At 46.5% G+C, this 22,822-nt stretch overlaps 1 protein-coding gene across 1 annotated transcript; it reads left to right on the forward strand.

The window, feature by feature from the left end:
- Positions 1-338: 338 nt before the first annotated feature.
- On the forward strand, positions 339-22,137 carry LOC121569023 (heat-stable enterotoxin receptor-like). The gene is made up of 27 exons (XM_041879605.2): positions 339-678; positions 856-968; positions 7,782-7,849; positions 8,123-8,341; positions 8,550-8,668; positions 8,860-8,956; positions 9,053-9,158; positions 12,003-12,159; positions 12,791-12,876; positions 12,993-13,110; positions 13,851-13,923; positions 14,309-14,411; positions 14,678-14,740; positions 15,859-15,930; positions 16,351-16,455; positions 16,695-16,781; positions 17,088-17,220; positions 17,352-17,489; positions 17,777-17,865; positions 17,955-18,046; positions 18,837-18,995; positions 19,207-19,399; positions 19,522-19,696; positions 19,875-19,973; positions 20,133-20,227; positions 20,322-20,398; positions 20,506-22,137. Exons 1-27 carry the CDS (start codon positions 468-470, stop codon positions 20,708-20,710), a joined length of 3,252 nt encoding a protein of 1,083 aa, XP_041735539.1. The 5' UTR covers positions 339-467; the 3' UTR covers positions 20,711-22,137.
- Positions 22,138-22,822: the final 685 nt, after the last annotated feature.

The raw sequence follows: 22,822 nt of genomic DNA on the forward strand, positions 1-22,822 counted from the left end.
TGCCTTCGCTACTGCTTCAAACCTTTCTACCTTTCTAGTAATATCAGAGGGTTGTCTATTTTTTTTTAAATGTACCCTTACTTTAATCCACAGAGTTGGTTGAGCTGACATAACGTTATTTTTATCCCGTTTTTTCTTGTTTTACCTCAGCTCTGGTAGGAGTGTCTCCTGTGATTGCAACTAACTTAGAGTGTTCATTAGTTTTTAGTTTTTGAAGGTCTAACCATTGTTTTTCATTTTATATTTAGCCTATCTAAGAATTGAAGTAGGTTACTCATAAAAATAAAATAATAATTACATTCTGATTTTTTAAACAATATTTTTTCTTTTTACTAGTTCTAACTTTCTACCTTTTTGGTTTGGAGTGGCCTGCAGCCCTTAAGATGTTAAGAATTTCTACATCTGGATTTAGATAGTGGAGTCTTTTTTACAGTCTTTTTTACAGTCCTGTTCTATACAGCATCAAAATGCTGCATTCACATTGTTTTCTGTGCGTTGGAGTCTTATTTGTGGCACTTGTTGAGAGCCGAATGTTGGACAAATGCATGAAATCAAAACCCAAATACACCATGAACGTTGTACTTTTGGAGGATGACACCTCATACTGGAGCCTAGGGTTTGTAAGGGGTGCAGTGTTGAAAGCAATTAAAGCGGACAGGCAACTGAACATTGCAGCAGGTACAGAAACATGTATTTATTTTTTAATTTGAACTTACTTTAATTTCAACATTAAACGAATGTGTCAGTGATAAACAAAATTCAGCTGTAACCTATCACACAAATCTATTGGACATTTCATTATGCTTGATAACAGTTATTATCTCATCCTCCTACAACACTCTCTCCCTTGTCAAGGTTTGAACATCACATTAACGGCTAATTTCAATGGGTTCAACACCACGCTGTACAAACGCAGGGGCTGTGGGAGCAGCACCTGTGAGGGAGTGGAGATACTCAAGTCCCTGCATGTGAGCCAGTCTTTTTTAGACTGTAATGTCCATTCCCATCTTGATACCATCTCTTCCAGGAGACCATTGCTACTTGAATATATTATATGTTGACTGACAGACTGATTTAGATACAGCTTCATGAGCACTTGGCATTCTCTCAACCAGCTTCATGAGGAATGCTTTTCCAACAGTCTTGAAGGAGTTTCCACATATGCTGAGCACTTGTTGGCTTCTTTTCCTTCACTTTGTGGTCCAACTCATCCCAAACCATCTCAATTGGGTTGAGGTCAGGTGATTGTGGAGGTCAGGTCATCTGATGCAACACTCCATCACTCTCCTTGGTCAAATAGCCCTTACACAGCCTGGAGGTGTGTTTTGGGTCATTGTCCTGTTGAAAAACAAATTATAGTCCCACTAAGCGCAAACCAGATGGGATAGCGTATCACTGCAGAATGCTGTGGTAGCCATGCTGGTTAAGTGTGCCTTGAATTCTAAATAAATCACAGACAGTGTCACCAGCAAAGCACCCCCACACCATTACACCTCCTCCTCCATGCTTCACGGTGGGAACCACACATGCAGAGATCATCCGTTCACCTACTCTGCGTCTCACAAAGACACAGTGATTGGAACCAAAAATCTCAAATTTGGACTCATCAGACCAAAGGACAGATTTCCACCGGTCTAATGTCCATTGCTCGTGTTTCTTGGCCCAAGCAAGTCTCTTCTTCTTATTGGTGTCCTTTAGTAGTGGTTTCTTTGTAGCAATTCAACCATGAAGGCCTGATTCATGCAGTCTCTGTCAGAAGAACCGATGTGGATGTGGTGGAGGAGTCAGGCGCAGGACACAGAGGCTTCGTCCAAACAGACTTTACTAGTCCAAAGTGCAACAATACAATACACAACCTCGAAAACAAACAGAGGCGAAGGAATTACGCAAACATGCGTAACACATTAAACAAAACAAACAGAGCGCAAAACACGCAGCTCAGAACGACAGGCAGCCAACAACACACAATCTAACCAATACAAAACAGGGAACTTATAGGACACGTAATCAGCACACAAACAGACACAGGTGTACACGACAGACCAAAGCAATCACACCAAGAAACATTCAACGGTGGCAGCTAGTACTCCGGGGACGGCGAACGCCGAAGCCTGCCCGAACCAGGAGGAGGAGCAGTCTCGGCCGAAACCGTGACAGTACCCCCCCCTTGACGCGCGGCTCCAGCCGTGCGCCGACCCCGGCCTCGGGGACGGCCAGGAGGACGCGGACCCGGGCGCGTGGGATGCCCACGGTGGAACTCAGTCAGGAGGGATGGATCGAGGATGTCCCTCCTAGGCACCCAGCACCGTTCTTCCGGACCGTACCCCTCCCACTCCACGAGATACTGGAGACCACTCATCCGGCGCCTCGAGTCCAAGATGGTCCAGACCCTGTACGCCGGGGCCCCCTCGATGTCCAAAGGGGGCGGAGGGGTCTCTCCTATCTCATCTTCTTGGAGTGGGCCAGCTACCACCGGCCTGAGAAGAGACACATGGAACGAGGGGTTAATATTTTTGTACTCAATAGGCAGTTGTAACCTGTAACACACCTCGTTCAATCTTCTCAGGACTTTGAAGGGCCCCACAAACCGCCGACCCAGCTTCCCGGCAGGGCAGGCGGAGGGGCAGGTTTCGAGTCGAGAGCCAGACTCGATCTCCCGGTGCGTACACCGGTCCCTCACTGCGGTGGCGATCGGCGCTCGCCTTTTGTTGACGGATGGCCCGCTGCAGATGGACATGGGCAGCGTCCCCACGTCTCCTCCGAGCGCCGAATCCACTCGTCCACCGCATGGGCCTCGATCTGGTCTCGTGCCACGGTGCCAGGACCGGCTGATACCCTAAAACACACTGGAAAGGTGTTAAATTGGTGGAGGAGTGGCGGAGAGAGTTCTGGGCCATCTCTGCCCAGGGGATATACCTAGACCACTCCTCCGGCCGGTCCCGGCAATAGGACCTCAGAAACCTACCCACATCCTGGTTGACTCGTTCAACCTGCCCATTGCTCTCTGGGTGGTACCCCGAGGTAAGGCTCACCGAGACCCCCAAGCGTTCCATGAACGCCCCCCAGACTCTGGAGGTGAACTGGGGACCTCGGTCAGACACAATATCCTCGGGGACCCCATAGTGCCGGAACACGTGGGTAAATAGGGCCTCGGCAGTCTGTAGGGCAGTAGGGAGACCCGGCATTGGGAGCAGACGACAGGCCTTGGAAAACCGATCCACAACGACCAAAATGGTGGTATTCCCCTGGGAAGGGGATAGGTCGGTCACAAAATCCACCGAGAGGTGGGACCATGGTCGTTGTGGAACGGGCAGGGGATGTAACTTACCCCTGGGCAAATGTCTAGGCGCCTTACACTGGGCGCACACCGAGCAGGAGGAGACATAAACCCTCACATCCTTAGCTAACGTTGGCCACCAGTATTTCACGCTAAGGCAGTGCACTGTCCGGCCAATACCTGGATGTCCAGAGGAGGGTGATGTATGAGCCCAATAAATAAGACGATCACGAACCTCGAGCGGAACGTACGTCCGCCCCACAGGACACTCGGGGGGAGTAGGGTCGGTACGCAGTGCCCGCTCGATTTCCGTATCGACCTCCCATACCACCGGAGCCACCAGACAAGACTCCGGCAGTATGGAAGTAGGCTCAATGGACCTCTCCTCTGTGTCATACCGCCGGGACAGGGCGTCTGCCTTACCGTTCTGGGACCCTGGGATGTATGTGATCTTAAAAACAAACCGGGTCAGGAACATGTTCCACCTAGCCTGATGAGGGTTCAATCTCCTAGCTGCCCGGATGTACTCCAGGTTACGGTGATCAGTCAGAATGAGGAAAGGGTGTTGAGCCCCCTCAAGCCAATGCCTCCACACCTTTAGGGCCTGGACTACAGCTAACAGCTCCCTGTCCCCAACGTCATAATTGCGCTCCGCCCGAGCTGAGCTTCTTGGAGTAGAACGCACAGGGGCGGAGCTTAGGTGGCGTGCCGGACCGTTGTGACAGGACTGCCCCAATACCGGTCTCGGACGCGTCTACCTCAACTTGGAATGGTAAAGAGGGATCCGGATGCGCCAGCACCGGGGCCGAGGTGAACAGGTTCTTCAGTTTGACAAATGCCCTGTCCGCCTCAGCTGACCACTGCAAACGAACCGGACCCCCCTTTAGTAGGGACGTAATGGGAGCTGCAACCTGTCCAAAGCCCCGGATAAACCTCCGGTAGTAATTAGCAAAACCCAAGAACTGCTGCACCTCTTTTACAGTGGTTGGAGTTTGCCAATTACGCACGGCCGACACACGGTCTACCTCTATCTCCACACCAGACGCGGACAACCGATAACCCAAAAAGGAGACGGACTCCTGGAAGAACAGGCATTTCTCTGCCTTGACATACAAGTCATGCTCCAACAGTCTTCTCAACACTCGGCGCACCAGGGCTACATGCTCGGCTCATGTAGAAGAGTACACTAGGATGTCGTCGATGTACACTACCACACCCTGCCCATGCATGTCCCGGAAAATCTCGTCAACAAAGGATTGGAAGACTGAAGGAGCATTCATTAGCCCGTATGGCATGACGAGATACTCGTAATGACCCGAGGTGGTGCTAAATGCTGTTTTCCATTCATCCCCCTCCCTAATGCGCACCAGATTGTACACGCTCCTGAGATCCAACTTTGTGAAGAACTGCGCTCCGCGTAATGATTCCGTCATAGTCGCAATCAGTGGAAGAGGGTAACTGTACTTAACCGTGATCTGATTGAGACTACGGTAATCAATACACGGGCGCAAACCCCCGTCCTTCTTCTTCACAAAGAAGAAACTCGAGGAAACCGGGGAAGTGGAGGACCGTATGTATCCCTGTTCCAAGGACTCGGCTATGTAAGTCTCCATAGCCGCTGTCTCCTCTTGAGACAAGGGATACACACGGCTCCGCGGAAGAGCCGCTCCTGTTTGGAGATTTATCGCACAGTCCCCCTGTCTATGAGGTGGTAGCCGTGTTGCCCTCGTTTTGCTGAACACAAGTGCTAAGTCCTCATACTCGGGGGGAATGCGCATTGCGGGCACTTGGTTCGGACTCTCTACCGAGGTCGCCCCTAAGGAAACACCTAGACATCTCCCTACACACTGGGCAGACCACTCCATAAGAGCCCTCTGTTGCCACGCAATAGTAGGATCATGGGCGCTTAACCAGGGAAGCCCCAGCACCACGGGGTACGCAGGAGAGTCAATCAGATAAAACTGAATGATCTCCTCATGACCCCCCTGCGTCGTCACCTTAAGTGGTGCTGTGACTTCTCTGATCAGCCCCGACCCCAACGGCCGGCTGTCTAAGGCGTGGACAGGAAAGGGGGCTTCTGCCGGCCGAAGGGGAATTCCTAACCTATAACAAAATGCCCGATCAATAAAATTCCCAGCTGCGCCTGAATCTACTAGCGCCTTATGCTGGGAATGAGGTGCCACCTGTGGAAATCTCACAGGAATACTCATGTGACCAACAGAGAGCTCTGGGTAAGTGGGGCGCCTACTCACCTGAAATGACTCCCCAGTGCGTGACCTGTTGTCCCCTCTCCCAGGAGACCCTCCTCAGCACCTGGCTGCGGTGTGTCCTCCACGGCCACAGTTGGTGCAGGGGGTGGCCCCCCTCGGGTTCTCTCTCCTCCTCTCTCTAGCGCCAGCACCCCCGAGCTCCATGGGAATCGGCTCGGAGGTGCTGGAGGGTGGAATGGACGACCCCCACTCGGGACGTCCGTGGGTAGCCAGCAGGGTGTCGAGACGGATGGAGATGTCCACCAACTGGTCGAAGGATAGGTTGGTGTCCCTGCAGGCCAGCTCACGACGAACAACCTCTCGTAGGCTACACCGGTAATGGTCGATGAGGGCCCTCTCATTCCACCCCGCATCCGCCGCTAGCGTCCGGAACTCCAGTGCGAACTCCTGTGCGCTCCTCTTCCCCTGTCGGAGGTGGAACAGACGCTCCCCCGCTGCCTTCCCTTCAGGTGGGTGATCGAAGACAGCCCTGAAGCGGCGGGAGAACTCCGCGTAGGTGATGGTAGCGGCGTCTATTCCCCTCCATTCGGCGTTGGCCCACTCCAATGCCTTGCCGGATAGACAGGAGATGAGGGCGGAGACGCTCTCGTATCCCGAGGGCGCTGGGTGTATGGTAGCCAGGTAGAGTTCCACCTGCAGGAGGAACCCCTGACACCCGGCTGCAGAACCGTCATATGCCCTCGGGAGCGAGAGCCGAATGCCACTGGGTTCCGGTGCTGAGAGAGGAGGACTGGCCGTTGGTGATGGGATGGTGTAAGAAGGCGTGGGCACCTCTCCAGTAACCAACCGGCGCAGAGTGTTGGACACCTCGTCCATGGCGGCCCCAAGTTGCCGGATCATGGTGTCCTGATAGCTGATCCGTTCTTCCAGCGACTTGGGTGCCGCCACTGCTCCTGCTGACTCCATAGTTGGTGTGTTGTTCTGTCAGAAGAACCGATGTGGATGTGGTGGAGGAGTCAGGCGCAGGACACAGAGGCTTCGTCCAAACAGACTTTACTAGTCCAAAGTGCAACAATACAATACACGACCTCGAAAACAAACAGAGGCGAAGGAATTACGCAAACACGCGTAACACATTAAACAAAACAAACAGAGCGCAAAACACGCAGCTCAGAACGACAGGCAGCCAACAACACACAATCTAACCAATACAAAACAGGGAACTTATAGGACACGTAATCAGCACACAAACAGACACAGGTGTACACGACAGACCAAAGCAATCACACCAAGAAACATTCAACGGTGGCAGCTAGTACTCCGGGGACGGCGAACGCCGAAGCCTGCCCGAACCAGGAGGAGGAGCAGTCTCGGCCGAAACCGTGACAGTCTCCTCCGAACAGTTGATGTTGAGATGTGTCTGTTACTTGAACTCTGTGAAGCATTTATTTGGGCTGCAATCTGAGGTGCAGTTAACTCTAATGAACTTATCCTCTGCAGCAGAGGTAACTCTGGGTCTTCCTTTCCTGTGGCGGTCCTCATGAGAGCCAGTTTCATCATAGCGCTTGATGGTTTTTGCGACTGCACTTGAAGAAACTTTCAAAGTTCTTGACGTTTTCCGTATTGACTGACCTTCATGTCTTAAAGTAATGATGGATTGTCATTTCTCTTTGCTTATTTGAGCTGTTCTTGCCATATTATGGACTTGGTCTTTTACCAAATATGGCTATCTTCTGTATACCAACCGTACTTTGTCACATTACAACTGATTGGCTCAAACGCATTAAGAAGGAAATACATTCCACAAATTAACTTTTAACAAGGCACACCTGTTAATTGAAATGCATTCCAGGTGACTACCTCATGAAGCTGGTTGAGAGAATGCTAAGAGTGTGCAAAGCTGTCATCAAGGCAAAGGGTGGCTAATTTGAAGAATCTCAAATATAAAATGTATTTTGATTTGTTTAACACTTTTTGGGTGACTACATGATTCCATATGTGTTATTTCATAGTTTTGATGTTTTCACTATTATTCTACAATGTAGAAAATAGTACAAATAAAGAAAAAGCCTTGAATGAGTAGGTGTGTCCAAACTTTTGACTGGTACTGTATACCGTCAATGACTATACTGAAACTAAACTGTAATTTCGGTCCATTGGGCAGATCAGGAGGACCTATAAGATTAATAAAGATGACATTATTTTAGAAAGAGAAATGAGACAGGGACGAGCCCTTCCCCATTACTCAACAACATGAGTGCCTATGTTTATATACGGATTTGTTTGTGCTCCAGGCTAAAGGTGAGGTGGGATGTGCCATGCTGGGACCCTCCTGTACATTTGCCACTTTCTTTATGGTGGAGTAAGTTCTCTCTCTGTCTTGTACGCACGCACACACGCATGTTAATGATCCCTGTCTCTGTCATCCCCATTGAAAAAGTATTTGTTTTGCCTGATTATTAGTAGTTGATGATGTGTACGTGTGGTAAATGACCCACTTGGTGATTATGATAATAGCGTTTATTGTTATGCTGGTTTATAATATCCTGTCCTGTAAGATAAGGACAGATTGACCTGCAGGTCATGATCCCTCTATTTGGAGAACTGTGTGACCCCTGGTCTGTGTGTGTCTCAGTGTGGAGATAGGCCTGACCCTGACTATCCCCATCATCTCTGCTGGGAGCTTCGGTCTGTCCTGTGACTACAAGGCCAACCTGACCCGCCTGCTGCCCCCGGCACGCAAGATCTCCAACTTCTTTGTCCACTTCTGGAACTTCACCAGACATGGTCTGAAGATGCACTGGGAGAGGGCTTATGTCTACAAGAAGGCAGACCAAACTGAAGATTGTTTTTGGTGAGAGGGAACACCTGTGCATTTGAAAGGGAATTTCCGCCATGTACACACATACAGACAGTACAGAGATGCTCATTGCATGTGTATGGTAGACTGTAACACTGTAACATACATATCTAGAGTAAGTTTGATGCCAGGGAGAGAAGCGTTTATTGTTGGGTGCTCCATGGTGCACCGTTACATCACTTCCCTTTTGCCATCTTCATAGGTACATCAATGCTCTGGAGGCACCCTCGGTCCAGTTTGCTATGTCAATCTCAAGAAAGATGCTACGCAGCAAGACAGAGCTAAAGAAAGCTCTTCAGTCTGAAAACAGACACAGCAACGGTGTGTGCCTCCCTCTGTCTTCTTCAATACCTTCTCAAGTCTTATCCATGCTTTACACACCAGCCACTGGTTCCACCCCGAATAGGAAGTAAATCAATGGTTACTTAAAACAAAACTTTTGTAACCTATCTACATGCTTTTAGGTGTTATTTCATCATACAGCTTTATCACCCCTGCACAATGTTTTTCAGTATTCATTCTCTGTGGAACCCCAGATGACATCACCACTATAAAGAATGAAACAACGATTCCCCCAGAAATTGTCTTCATCCTCATCGATATCTATAAGTGAGACTGGTTTTGGTAGTTTGTTACATTGCATTGCATTGTTTTTTAGGGGACCATGATTGAAAGTTGAAACCATGTAATTTTTCTATCTCCTAGCCACAGGTATCACACTAACATGACTGCCAGCCCAAGCATGGACAATGTTCTGGTGCTCACCTTGCCTGAGAGACAATACAACAACACAATAGTTTACAACAGCACGGTTAGTCCCTGCTCCACTCATCTGTCTTCATTCCTCAGTTCTTCTGACTTCCTAATGTCTGAACAGAGATACCATCTCTCTCTGTCTCTCTCTCTGTCTCTCTCTCTGTTCTCTCTCTCTCTCTCTCTCTCTCTCTCTCTCTCTCTCTCTCTCTCTCTCTCTCTCAATTCAATTTCAATTTAAGGGCTTTATTGGTATGGGAAATGTATGTTAACATTGCCAAAGCAAGTGAAGTAGATAGTAAACAAAAGTGAAATAAACAATAAATATTAACAGTAAACATTAAACTCAGAAGTTCCAAAATAATAAAGACATTTCAAATGTCCTATTATGTATAGATATACAGTGTTGTAACAATGTGCAAATAGTTAAAGTACAAATGGGAAAATAAATAAACATAAATATGGGTTGTATTTACAATGGTGTTTGTTCTTCACTGGTTGCCCTTTTCTTGTGGCAACGGGTCACAAATCTTGCTGCTGTGATGGCACACTGTGGTTTGTCACCCAGTAGATAAGGGAGTTTATCAAAATTGGGTTTGTTTTCTAATTCTTTGTGGATCTCTGTAATCTGAGGAAAATATGTGTCTCTAATATGGTCATGCATTTGGCAGGAGGTTAGGAAGTGCAGCTCAGTTTCCACCTCATTTTGTGGGCAGTGTGGACATAGTGTCACGCCCTGGCTCTGGGGACTCTAATATGTTGAGCCAGGGTGTGTAAAGTCTATGTGTTTTGTTCTAGGTTTCACATTCTAGTATTGTTGTTCTATGTTGGCCAGTGTGGTTCTCAATCAGAGGCAACGTGATTCAGCTGTTGCTTGTTGTCTCTGATTGAGACCCATACTTTAGCAGCCTGTTTCCCCACAGAGTTTGTGGGATCTTGTTTCTAGTCTGTTGTGTTAGACCGTGAACTGTCACGTTATCGTTTTGTTGTTTTTGATCGTGTCTCTAATAAAGATTATGTTTGCCTGCAACGCTGCGCCTTGGTCCTCATCTCTGTTAGACGATCGTGACAGAAGATCCCACCAGAACTGGACCAAGCAGCCTAGTGAGGAGCAGAGAGGGTGGACTTGGGAACAGTGGAGGAAGAGCTTCGACTGGGTCAAGCCGAATGAGGAGCTGAATGGCGGGAATTGGAAGCAGAAGAGCGAGAGTTGGGCGAGAACTATAGAGGCCTGGCCCACGGGGAAGAGAGACTCCCAGAAATTTTTTAGGGGGGGACTCACGACGTCGGGGCAGCAGGAGGCCGCGATAGAGCGGCCCAGCGGGTTGGCAGAGGAGGCCGCCAGGTTACGGGGGCCACTGGTCGAAGAGGGGATGGAAGGTGTAGAGGCACGGCGAGAGGTACTGGGGTGTGTTGCCAGTCCGGTCCGGCCTGTTCCTGATCCCCACGTAGGGCCAGTGGTGTGTGTTCCCAGTACGGTCCGGCCTGTTCCTGCCACTCGCACCAAGTCTACGGTGCGCGTCGCCAGCTCGGCCCGGCCTGTTCCTGCTCCCCGCACCAAGCCTGTGGTGCGCGTCGCCAGCCCAGTTCGGCCCATTCCTGCTCCCCGCACCAAGTCAGTGGTGCGTTTCGTCAGCCCAGCTCGGCCCGTTCCTGCTCCCCGCACCAAGTCAGTGGTGCGCTTCGTCAGCCCGGCTCGGCCCGTTCCTGCTCCCCGAACCAAGTCAGTGGTGCGCTTCGTCAGCCCGGCTCGGCCCGTTCCTGCTCCCCGCACCAAGTCAGTGGTGCGCTCGTCAGCCCGGCACGGTCCGTTCCTGCTCCCCGCACCAAGTCAGTGGTGCGCTCGTCAGCCCGGTCCGGCCCGCTCCTGCTCCCGCACCAAGTCAGTGGTGCGTTTGCGTCAGCCCGGCTCGGCCCGCTCCTGCTCCCCACACCAAGCCAGTGGTGTGCGTCGTCAGTCCGGCACGGCCCGTGCCTGTTCCACCGGTGGCTGGTCCGGCACCGGTCAGATGCTTCACGCCGGAGCTAGAGCAATCCGCTCCACCAGTGTGCAGTCCAGCTCCGGCCAGCGGGGCCAGACCGGACCAGGGGTACTTTGGGGGGTTGGAGAGGGAGCGGGGATCAGGCCCGGAGCCGGATCCGCCGCCTAAGCGGAGTGCCCACCCGGTCCCTCCCCTGTGGTATTTGGTGGGCGCGGTCGGAGTCCGCGCCTTTAGGGTGGGGTACTGTCATGCCCTGGCTCTGGGGACTCTAATATGTTGAGCCAGGGTGTGTAAAGTCTATGTGTTTTGTTCTAGGTTTCACATTCTAGTATTGTTGTTCTATGTTGGCCAGTGTGGTTCTCAATCAGAGGCAACGTGATTCAGCTGTTGCTTGTTGTCTCTGATTGAGAACCATACTTTAGCAGCCTGTTTCCCCACAGAGTTTGTGGGATCTTGTTTCTAGTCTTTTGTGTTAGACCGTGAACTGTCACGTTATCGTTTTGTTGTTTTTGATCGTGTCTCTAATAAAGAGTATGTTTGCCTGCAACGCTGCGCCTTGGTCCTCATCTCTGTTAGACGATCGAGACACATAGCCTGTCTTCTCTTGAGAGCCAGGTCTGCTGACGGCAGCCTTTCTCAATAGCAAGGCTATGCTCACTGAGTCTATACATAGTCAAAGCTTTCCTTAAGTTTGGGTCAGTCACGGTGGTCAGGTATTCTGCCACTGTGTACTCTGTTTAGATCCAAATAGCATTCTAGTTTGCTCTGTTTTTTTGTTAATTCTTTCCAATTTGTCAAGTAATTCTCTTTTTGTTTTCTCATGATTTGGTTGGGTCTAATTCTCTCTCTCTCTCTCTCTCTCTCTCTCTCTCTCTCTCTCTCTCTCTCTCTCTCTCACTGCTCCCCCTCTCCTGTTGCAGGAGTTAAATGACTATGTGGCGGGGTACCATGACAGTGTGTTGCTCTTTGGCCATGTGCTGAGGCAGAGGTTGACCAGTGAGCTGAGAGGCAGAGCGACACAGCCCCCTGCCACGGATCTCCCCGATGTAAACCCCTTCAGGAATGTCTCCTTTCAAGGTATAGGAGGGCCTAATGACCAGAGCCATGGTCCATCCTGTCCTCAGTCCTCCATTTAAACACCATAACAATTTAAGTCAGGCAATGGTGAGAACCTATACTTGTTAGACTTGGCAAAGCTGCTCGGCGGCAACCTTTAGCATCTGATCTTTGACTCTCGTCCAACGGGAACTTGCACAAACCAGAACAGTAAATGTTTCATTTTTGTCACACCACCGTCATTCTCCACACAGGAACGAAAGGCCACACATTACGCAGGAACCCATTCACTTTGATTTATTTTACAGTTCAGTACATGGCTAATTAGTGTGTTCTCTCTTGGCTGACCTTTATGGGCAATGTTTCAAATTTTGTCCATTTACAGCTGAGGACCATAGTAATTCAGGTGGTTATATGTCTTCCGCAACCTCTTGTATTAGATAACATTTCCCAACCTGAACCTTGAATATAGCACTAGGTCGTAGCCTCAATTTCTTTGGAATTATTACTCACAGTGGTGTGATTATTGATGCTATAATGAGGGAGCAAATGGTTGTTAAGGGCAGATGTTCCGGTCAAGAGTTTTCTGCTCAGGAGGATAAATGGTGATACTCTTAAAGGGTTAGAGATAATAGTGTGTGTCTGTGTGCAGGTATGGGGGGACACTACGTGCTGGATGAGAATGGGGACAGGGACGTGAACTTCTCTGTGATTTATACCTCCACCATCGATAAACAGGTACTCTTCATCCAATGTAACTGTTGGAATGGTCACCATCTCAGTCCCCTATTAAACAGTAGCAGGACATCGTTTAATGATCACTTAATAATGCTGTCATTGCACCTCTCCTCCAGTACAAAACCCTGTTTGTGTTTGATACGTCCATAAATGAGACCAAAGTGGAGGACAGCACCCCCTCACTGCCCTGGCCTGGGTCCCAACTGCCAGATGACAAGCCAATCAATCGTAACGGTAATGACATCTACGCTCTAGTAACAGGCCAGTAGCAGCTTCTACCCCCAAGCCATAAGACTGCTGAACAGTTAATCAAATGGCTACCCGGAGTATTTGCATTGACCCCCTTATTCTATTCTTATTTGTTCTTATTTTTGCACTGACTCTCTTGCACAGGCTCGATGTACACTCACTGGACTTTAACCACACACTCACACATACTACACTGACACTCCAACACACACACACATGCCTATTGATGCCAGACACACACACACACACACACACACACACACATTCCTTCACACTCCTCACATACGCTGCTGCTACTCTCTGTTTATTATCTATGCATAGTCACTTTACCCCTACCTACATGTACATATTACCTCAATTACCTCGACTAACCCGTACCCCTGTACATTGATTCGGGTACCGTTTACCCTTGTATATAGCCTCTTTATTGTAATTTTATTGTGTTACTATTTTTCCTTTAGTTTATTTTTTAAAAAATCGTACTTTTTTAAAACTCTGCATTGTTGGTTAAGGGCTCTTAAGTAAGCATTTCACGGTAAGGTCTACATTTGTTGTATTTGGCGCAAGTGACAAATACCATTTTATTTTATTTATAAACACTAGCGCTACTAGTAACAGTACAAAGTTTATTCTAGTACACAAGCTCTTTTGAAGTTTGTGTTACGTCTTGATACGAAGACACAGTATTGGTGGGGGGAATACTTATTTTATGTTTGTGATTCCAGATCTGAATATCATTGTGATCGTCCTGAGTGTCAGTGTTGTGGTGGTGACTGCCATCGCTCTGATCTTCTACAGGTAAAATATGCACCACACCAACCTCTGTCTTCTCACTTCTGTCCAATCACATTGTTACTTGACAACATGTCTCACTCACCTCTGTCTTTGTCTATTTATTATTATTATTATTATTATTGTTATTATATTTACCCTTCTGTTCAGTCACTTTAAACCTGATTACACAACTGTCACCAGTATCCCTGACATTGATTGGTACTGATATTGACCTTGTAAATAATGTATATTTTCGTGTGAATTTCTCTTATTCACAAGTGTATATGACTTAGTATTACTGCATTGTTGAGGAAGAGCTTGCAAGCAAGCGTTTCACTGCACTGTTTACACTTGCTGTATCCTGTGCACGTGACAAATAAACTGATTTGATTTGATTTATGGCCAATAGGCAGAACATGAAGGAACGTCAGAACCAAAAGAAGTGGTCCCACATCAGCCCAGACCTGATTGATCCGCTGGATGGGAAAGAGTTAAGCCTGGTCTCACTGAAGGTGAGCTCCTTCACCTCCTTCTTGTCATGATGTTTCTGCCTGTCTGTTTCTATTTATAGTATGTCATCTTTCAAACTTCCATAATGCATGGTCAATACAAGCTGGTGTTACGCTGATGTTGGTTTCAATTATTTCATTTACACTCTGATACTCCCTGTTTTCATTAATACCCAGGGATCTAATTGGATGCCTATAGTCTTGTGATATTTTATTATTGTTGACAGTTTATTCCACATTATTTATCCCTTTTTCTTTCTATATATCAGATTGATGAAGACAACAGGAAGGACAGCTGTTACCAGATTTGCAGGGGTCGCTATGACAAAAAGGTGCCATTACACTCTTTGGTCCATAAACTGACTTAAACACATGGGTTGAGTTGTCATATCAGGGTCGTTCCACGAAAAGATTGCCTTTTGCGTCCCTTTGATATTTTAAGTAGAAATTGTGCACCAATATTGCATTTTAAAAACGTGATATATTAAATGAAGTGCCCTTTAATATAAACCACATGGAGAATTCAATACATTAATAAATACTTTCTAAAGTGCAAGAATTCAGCATTTTGACATGTCCTTTCGTGCACCCTCTGTGACCTCTAGGAAGGTTTTAACCCACTTAACCCCAAATTTCTCCATGTTTTCACTATTATTGTAAAGCCCTAGTTATTTTGCTGCTTTGACAAAGTCATTTCTGAAGATTATTATTTATTTCATGTGATTAGAGATTCATTGAACATCTGTCCCTCATTTTAAGGTCAACCCTGTTACTTGAACTGAACTCTCGTTAATATGGTATAACTATTATTTTTTCAATATTTATTTCAAAAGAAACATCATTGATTCAGAGCGGTTGGGTTAAATGCGGAAGACACATTTCAGTTGAATGCATTCAGTTGTGCAACTGACTAGCTATCCCTTTTCCCTTTCCCTTAATAGTCAAATCATAGTGTTAAAGCAGGTGTGCTGGTTCTACTCTTTTTGGCAATTTTCTGGTGTTTTGTGGTGGAAAACTGAGCGGGTCGAGCATAACACGTTAACCCTGTTACCCATAGATAGACCGGCTAGAAATGTTTGAACAATTACAAAAATATTGTGAAGCTTGCGTTCAATTGCAACCCCCTGTTGCACACAACAAGCTTCCATTTCGCCTGTCACAAGGGGATTATGGCTGATTTAAGATTAAATCGTCAACCCTGTTACTTTATTTGGCACTTACTATAGTAATATTTTTATTTAATCTCTTGAGATGGGGGAAAGTGTTTTTCATGAAGTTGAATATGTGCTCTTTGTGACAGAATGTTAAAATGAGGTGAAATCATTGTATTTTTTACCAAGTTAAACTTCTTGAAAGGCACCGAATTGGTGGAACGACTAACCAGTAACTACTCTCAAAGGCTGATATGGGCATAACTTCTACTCTATTATTATCTATCTATTATTTTCAGCCCGTGATCCTGAAGGAGCTGCAACACACAGACGGCAATTTCAGTGAGATCCAGAGGATCGAGCTCAACACTGTAAGGTTCTTGCTAGTGATGTCACTTCCTCTCCCCCTCGTAGTTCCTCCTAACCTGCCGATTCAAACATTAGTCCAGTCAGCTGTCCACTGATCTAGTGTCCATTTTGAGTGTCTATATGGCCCGAACTCAGGGTCAACCCTATATTTGCTTATCTTGATGTGGTGTGAACAACAGAGGTTTGCGGATTCGTGTATGTGTGTTTTATGGCTTTGTGGCCCTATGGAGGAATATTTTATCTACTTGTCAATCAGAGGATATAGCCTATGTGAGCAACTAGGTGATAAAAGTAGAGTGTGTAAATGAGTGTGAGGAAGTCGAGATCACCCATGAGATGATGTCTTTCACAGTGACACCTTCTCTCTCTCTCTCTCTCTCTCTCTCTCTCCTGCTTCCTCTCTCTCTTTCTGCCTCTCTCAGCTCCTGCGTATTGACTACTATAACCTGACCAAGTTCTATGGCACGGTGAAGTTTGAGTATGGCCTGTTTGGAGTGTTTGAATTCTGTGATAGGGGATCCCTGAGGGTAAGAGAGCATTACTTTATGTTGGGAATCAGTGGCCTGCTTTCCACCCACATATCTTTATTGTGCAATAAACCATTGACATTTACACACATATTGTTTACAGGACTCCTTTACAGACAGGGCTTGGGTCACAATCACAGTTACATTCACTCAGTTTTCAAATACCCTACCAGGCAGAAACAAAAACACTCAAGCATAAACGGAACTGCAGTAAACTCTGTCATTCACTGTCTTTACAGTATGTCCTTAATGACACAATCTCCTATCCTGAAAACACCTTCATGGACTTGGAATTCAAGATATCAGTCATGTATGACATAGCTAAGGTATGTTTATGTAGTTTGGTTGTACTATGTGTTTACTGTGGGTAAATGCACTCAAATTGTAATATGGTGTAGTCCAGTGGTTCCCAACCTTTATCGCTTACTGTACCACCAACTGAATTTTGCTCTGCCCAGAGTACCCCTGAAGTACCCCATCATGTGCATTTTACCAGTCTATGGTCTCATGAGTCTTCTCAAGTACCCCCTGTGGATAGGCCAAGTACTCCCAGGGGTCCTAGTACCCCTGGTTGGGAACCACTGGTGTAGCATGCTGTAGCTGTGTGTGGCTCACCCTGGTGGCGGTTTCAGGGCATGTCCTACCTCCACTCCAGCAACATTGAGGTCCATGGCCGACTGAAGTCCTCTAACTGTGTGGTGGACAACCGCATGGTGGTCAAAATCACAGACTTTGGCTGCAACACCATCCTCAGCCCCTGCAAAGGTGAAGCCCACTGCCCATTTTTCCCTTAAAGCAAATGATTCAACCTGAAAGTATTATGCCATGAAGTTAGTAAAAAACCCAACCAGGGGAGTAATTTGATATCCCACTCTGGTCCCTCTCCTTTCTGTCAGACTTGTGGACGGCTCCAGAACACCTCCGGAAGCAGGGGATCTCCCAGAAGGGGGATGTCTACAGCTTTGCCATCATCGCTCAGGAGATCATACTGAGGAAGAACCCCTTCTTCACCCAGGCCTGCTCCGACATTGCAGGTAACAACGGTCTGGTGGCTAGAGTCAGAGTCATGCAGAACACTTTTTAGCCATGGTAAAAGTTATCAAGTTTTTTATGTCTATGCATCTCACACTGGTAATTTAACAGCGTCTCCTGCTGGCCATTACATGTAAATACAACGTCTGCTCACTAGGGATCACTGTCATCAATTACCATTCTAGGGATTTTGCAAAAGGAGAGTGAAATTCTTATTTTTTTTACTGTAAATGAGAAAATGGCTGTGTTGAGATTTGTCAATTGAATTCCCCTTTCCTTCCTCCCCCAGAGAAGCTGTACATGTTGCAGTACCCAAATGGGACTGGCTTCTTCAGGCCAGATCTAAACTTTGAGACAGCAGCAGTAAACGAGGCAGAGGTACAAGGCCCCTCATAGCATTTCTCACATATGCATGCATATCTGTGTTAGTTTGTATGTATGGTTGTCATTGTACGTGTCTCCTGCAGCTTTACATGCTGATAAAGAACTGCTGGGAAGAGGACCCGGAGAGGAGGCCAGACTTCAAGAAGATAGAGGGATCTCTGGGTAAGATATTCAGGTAAGCCCCCCCCCAAGAACAGCCTCAAAACCACCCATCCTTAGGACATGGAATCTACAAGGTGTCGAAAGCGTTCCACAGGGATGCTGGCCAATGTTTACTCCAATGCTTCCCACAGTTGTGTCAAGTTGGCTGGATGTCCTTTGAGTGGTGGACCATTCTTGATACACACGGGAAACTGTTGAGCATAAAATACCAAGCAGCGTTGCAGTTCTTGACACTAACCAGTGCGCCTGGCACCTACTACCATACCCCATTCAATGGCACTTAAATATTTTGTCTTACCCATTCACCCTCTGAATGGCACACATATACAATCCATCTCAATTGTCTCAAGGCTTAAAAATCCTTCTTTAACATGTCTTCTCCCCTTCATCTAAACTGATTGAAGTGGATTTAACAGGTGACATCAATAAGGGATCATAGCTTTCACCTGGATTCACTTGTTCAGTCTATGTCATGGAAAGAGCAGGTGTTATTAATGTTTTGTACACTCAGTGTACATTCAGTCAATCAAAACCCTTTTTACATACCAAAAGCCATGGCATGTTGACAGCTGCTTTGTGTTCAACATACAAACGTTTTAGAATTTTTGAGTTCTATCAAATCTTTATTCATACAAAAGTGGAGTGATAAGCAATCTCCAATTTGGATTTTTCCCTGGTTAAAGAAATGTTCTGAGCTATTGGGCCCTTTTAACATCCAAAAGTGGTATGTACTATGCAAAGTTTTATACAACTTAGCATCATAGAGATATGGTTATTTGTTTCCATGTTCCACAATCGTTCAGCAACCTGCACAACCAGGCTAATGAGAGCTACATGGACAACCTGATCCGCCGGCTGCAGATGTACTCCAGGAACCTGGAGCACCTGGTGGAGGAGAGGACCTCTCTGTACAAGGCTGAGAGGGACAGGGCTGACAGACTCAACTTCCTGCTCCTGCCAGCGTATGTCATGCATCCCAGCTCAACCTTAACCCTAACTCTAACACTAGCTTCATGTCCACATCCTGGTTCAACCCTCACAACCCTAACAACCCTAATCCTAGCCTTAACGCTGAACCCTAACACACCTGCCAGCCTATTTAGCCTTTGGAAGCCAACAGAACGATAAGGAGTCGCTCAGCTTAACCTCCCGTCCCCCTGCTTCTCTCCTCAGCCCAGTGGTGCGTTCCCTGAAGGAGACGGGCAGTGTGGAGCCAGAGCTGTTTGATGAGGTGACGGTCTACTTCAGCGACATTGTGGGCTTCACCACCCTGTGCCAGTACAGCACGCCCATGGAGGTGGTGGACATGCTCAACGACATCTACAAGAACTTTGACAGGATCCTCGACCACCACGATGTATACAAGGTAGTTGGGACTGAGGCTTGACATGTTCACATACTAAAACAGAATCAATAGTACTGTTGTTAATGTAGTATTATGCAACTGAATGCATTCAGGGTCATCGTCTCTTTCTCTCTCTCTGCCAGGTGGAGACGATCGGTGATGCGTACATGGTGGCGTCGGGGTTGCCGCGGCGGAATGGCAACCGGCACGCAGTGGACATCGCCCACATGGCCCTGGACATCCTGGCTTTCGTAGGGACCTTCCAGCTCCAACACCTACCGGGCATACCCCTGTGGATCCGCATCGGGGTGCACTCAGGTACCCCATCTCAGCACAGTACAACTGGCCCAAACACAGTAGTTTGTATAGAGCTGAACCTTTCCCACAATTTCGTTTTATTATAAGTACATAATATTGGGCCAATACAGTCCTGTTAGCAACACTTTCATTGCCTGCAGTGTGTTTAGCTGTGTCACTGTGTCTGGTGTGTTTACAGGGCCGTGTGCGGCGGGCGTGGTGGGGAACAAGATGCCACGTTACTGTCTGTTTGGAGACACAGTCAACACTGCCTCACGCATGGAGTCCACAGGCCTGCGTAAGAGACAGCACACACAGACACCGACACATCAAACATAACCACTGGGATGAACACTTACATACATTCTCCTCAGCTATCACAGGCACAGCTCCATTCTAGCAGTGTATATTCAGCATAGTTCGCCATAGGATGACACCTCTCATGCTTCCTCTCCAGCACTAAGAATCCATGTCAGCCAGCCCACCATAAACATCCTCCAACGGACAGACTGCAAGTTTGAGTATGAGCAGAGAGGAGAGACCTTCCTGAAGGTAAGCTGGGTTCATAAAGCTATGAGAAGGTTTTGTGAGAATAGAGTTCAGATCATGACAACAATGTGTGTGTGTGTTTGTGTATGTGTTACAGGGTAAAGGCAATGAGATGACATACTGGTTAACAGGGGTGACAGGGACAGAATACAACCTGCCAACGCCCCCGACAGTGTGAGTAGAAACCACCCATCCTAAACTTACACTGTATCTATCACCCATATCTATAGCATTATGTATGTCAAATAATCCAAACATATTGTCCCTGGTTGTCTCCTCAGGGAGAACTTCCAAAGGCTACAGCAGGACCTGTCTGAAATGATCGTGTCCAGCCTGGAGAACAGAGGGCCGGGGACCAACAGCATGGAGAAGAGGAAGACCCTCTCCACCAGAGTCAGGAGGAGGGAGACCAACGGGAGCTGGGAGGACGGCCTGCCAGAGTACCTGCACCTGGCCATCACAGACATTCCCAGCACCTACCTGTAGTCACCCAGGACCAGACTGCTTCCTGTGGAGATACAGGGCCCCTACACTCTGTCAAATGGTGACAGTGGAGTCAAGTAGCCTTATATTCACTTGATACAATAGCTAAAGTATAGCCTTATACTTAGGAAACCTGACTATTTCCGAATGACTTCCTGGGTAAAAGACGTGGCTTTCTGATTTGAGCTAAAGGTTATTTTGGGTCACATGAGCAAAATGTGTGGTGACGTTCCATAAATAGTTTGTAATGGAGATGCTTTAGGCAAAACCAAAACCAGTAAACCAAGGAACTGGATGGTACTCCTCTATTTTAAGAAGCCCCTGAAGAAAATACAAATATGAGTGTTGCTGCATTTTCTCAGCAATCAACAATGAACAATTGTTCAAAACAATATCACTGATTATCACTGAAGCGTAATAATAATAATACTAAAGCTTAATATTGGCATCAATAACATGATGAATACATCTTATAAATGATGTATACACAGTGTTAGGTTATAGTTTCTCATTGTAATCTCTGTGTATTTTATTGGGTCATAGTTTCTCATTGTAATCTCAGTGCATTTTATTGGGTCATAGTTTCTCATTGTAATCTCAGTGCATTTTATTGGGTCATAGTTTCTCATTGTAATCTCAGTTCATTTTATTGGTTCATAGTTTCTCATTGTAATTTCAGTGCATTTTATTGGGTTATAGTTTCTCATTGTAATCTCAGTGCATTTTATTGGGTCATAGTAATCTCAGTGCATTTTATTGGGTTATAGTTTCTCATTGTAATCTCAGTGCATTTTATTGGGTTATAGTTTCTCATTGTAATCTCAGTGCATTTTATTGGGTCATAGTTTCTCATTGTAATCTCAGTGCATTTTATTGGGTTATAGTTTCTCATTGTAATCTCAGTGCATTTTATTGGGTTATAGTTTCTCATTGTAATCTCAGTGCATTTTATTGGTTCATAGTTTCTCATTGTAATCTCAGCGCATTTTATTGGGTTATAGTTTCTCATTGTAATCTCAGTGCATTTTATTGGGTTATAGTTTCTCATTGTAATCTCAGTGCATTTTATTGGTTCATAGTTTCTCATTGTAATCTCAGTGCATTTTATTGGGTTATAGTTTCTCATTGTAATCTCAGTGCATTTTATTGGATTATAGTACACAATGTGTTTTAATCCTCAAATTTGATAGTCTGAAATGCTAATACATCTTAATTTTAAAGCCCCACTATCTTTATAGGGTTTCCAACCTTCATTAGTAAAGTGTGTGCCCTGAATTGAAACCAAATAACTTTCTGTAAATAGTTGAGTATACTTTTGTTTAACCAAAAACCTCAGAGAATGTCTTTCTTATCAAAATGTACTATATTGTACAGTGGGGAAAAAAAGTATTTAGTCAGCCACCAATTGTGCAAGTTCTCCCACTTAAAAATATGAGAGAGGCCTGTAATTTTCATCATATGTACACGTCAACTATGACAGACAAAATGAGAAAAAAATTCCAGAAAATCACATTGTAGGATTTTTTAATTTATTTGCAAATTATGGTGGAAAATAAGTATTTGGTCAATAACAAAAGTTTCTCAATACTTTGTTATATACCCTTTGTTGGCAATGACACAGGTCAAACGTTTTCTGTAAGTCTTCACAAGGTTTTCACACACTGTTGCTGGTATTTTGGCCCATTCCTCCATGCAGATCTCCTCTAGAGCAGTGATGTTTTGGGGCTGTCGCTGGGCAACACGGACTTTCAACTCCCTCCAAAGATTTTCTATGGGGTTGAGATCTGGAGACTGGCTAGGCCACTCCAGGACCTTGAAATGCTTCTTACGAAGCCACTCCTTCGTTGCCCGGGCGGTGTGTTTGGGATCATTGTCATGCTGAAAGACCCAGCCACGTTTCATCTTCAATGCCCTTGCTGATGGAAGGAGGTTTTCACTCAAAATCTCACGATACATGGCCCCATTCATTTTTTCCTTTACACGGATCAGTCGTCCTGGTCCCTTTGCAGAAAAACAGCCCCAAAGCATGATGTTTCCACCCCCATGCTTCACAGTAGGTATGGTGTTCTTTGGATGCAACTCAGCATTCTTTGTCCTCCAAACACGACGAGTTGA

The sequence above is a fragment of the Coregonus clupeaformis genome, chromosome 7, assembly GCF_020615455.1.
Source record: "Coregonus clupeaformis isolate EN_2021a chromosome 7, ASM2061545v1, whole genome shotgun sequence".
In the NCBI taxonomy this organism is placed as follows: domain Eukaryota; kingdom Metazoa; phylum Chordata; class Actinopteri; order Salmoniformes; family Salmonidae; genus Coregonus; species Coregonus clupeaformis.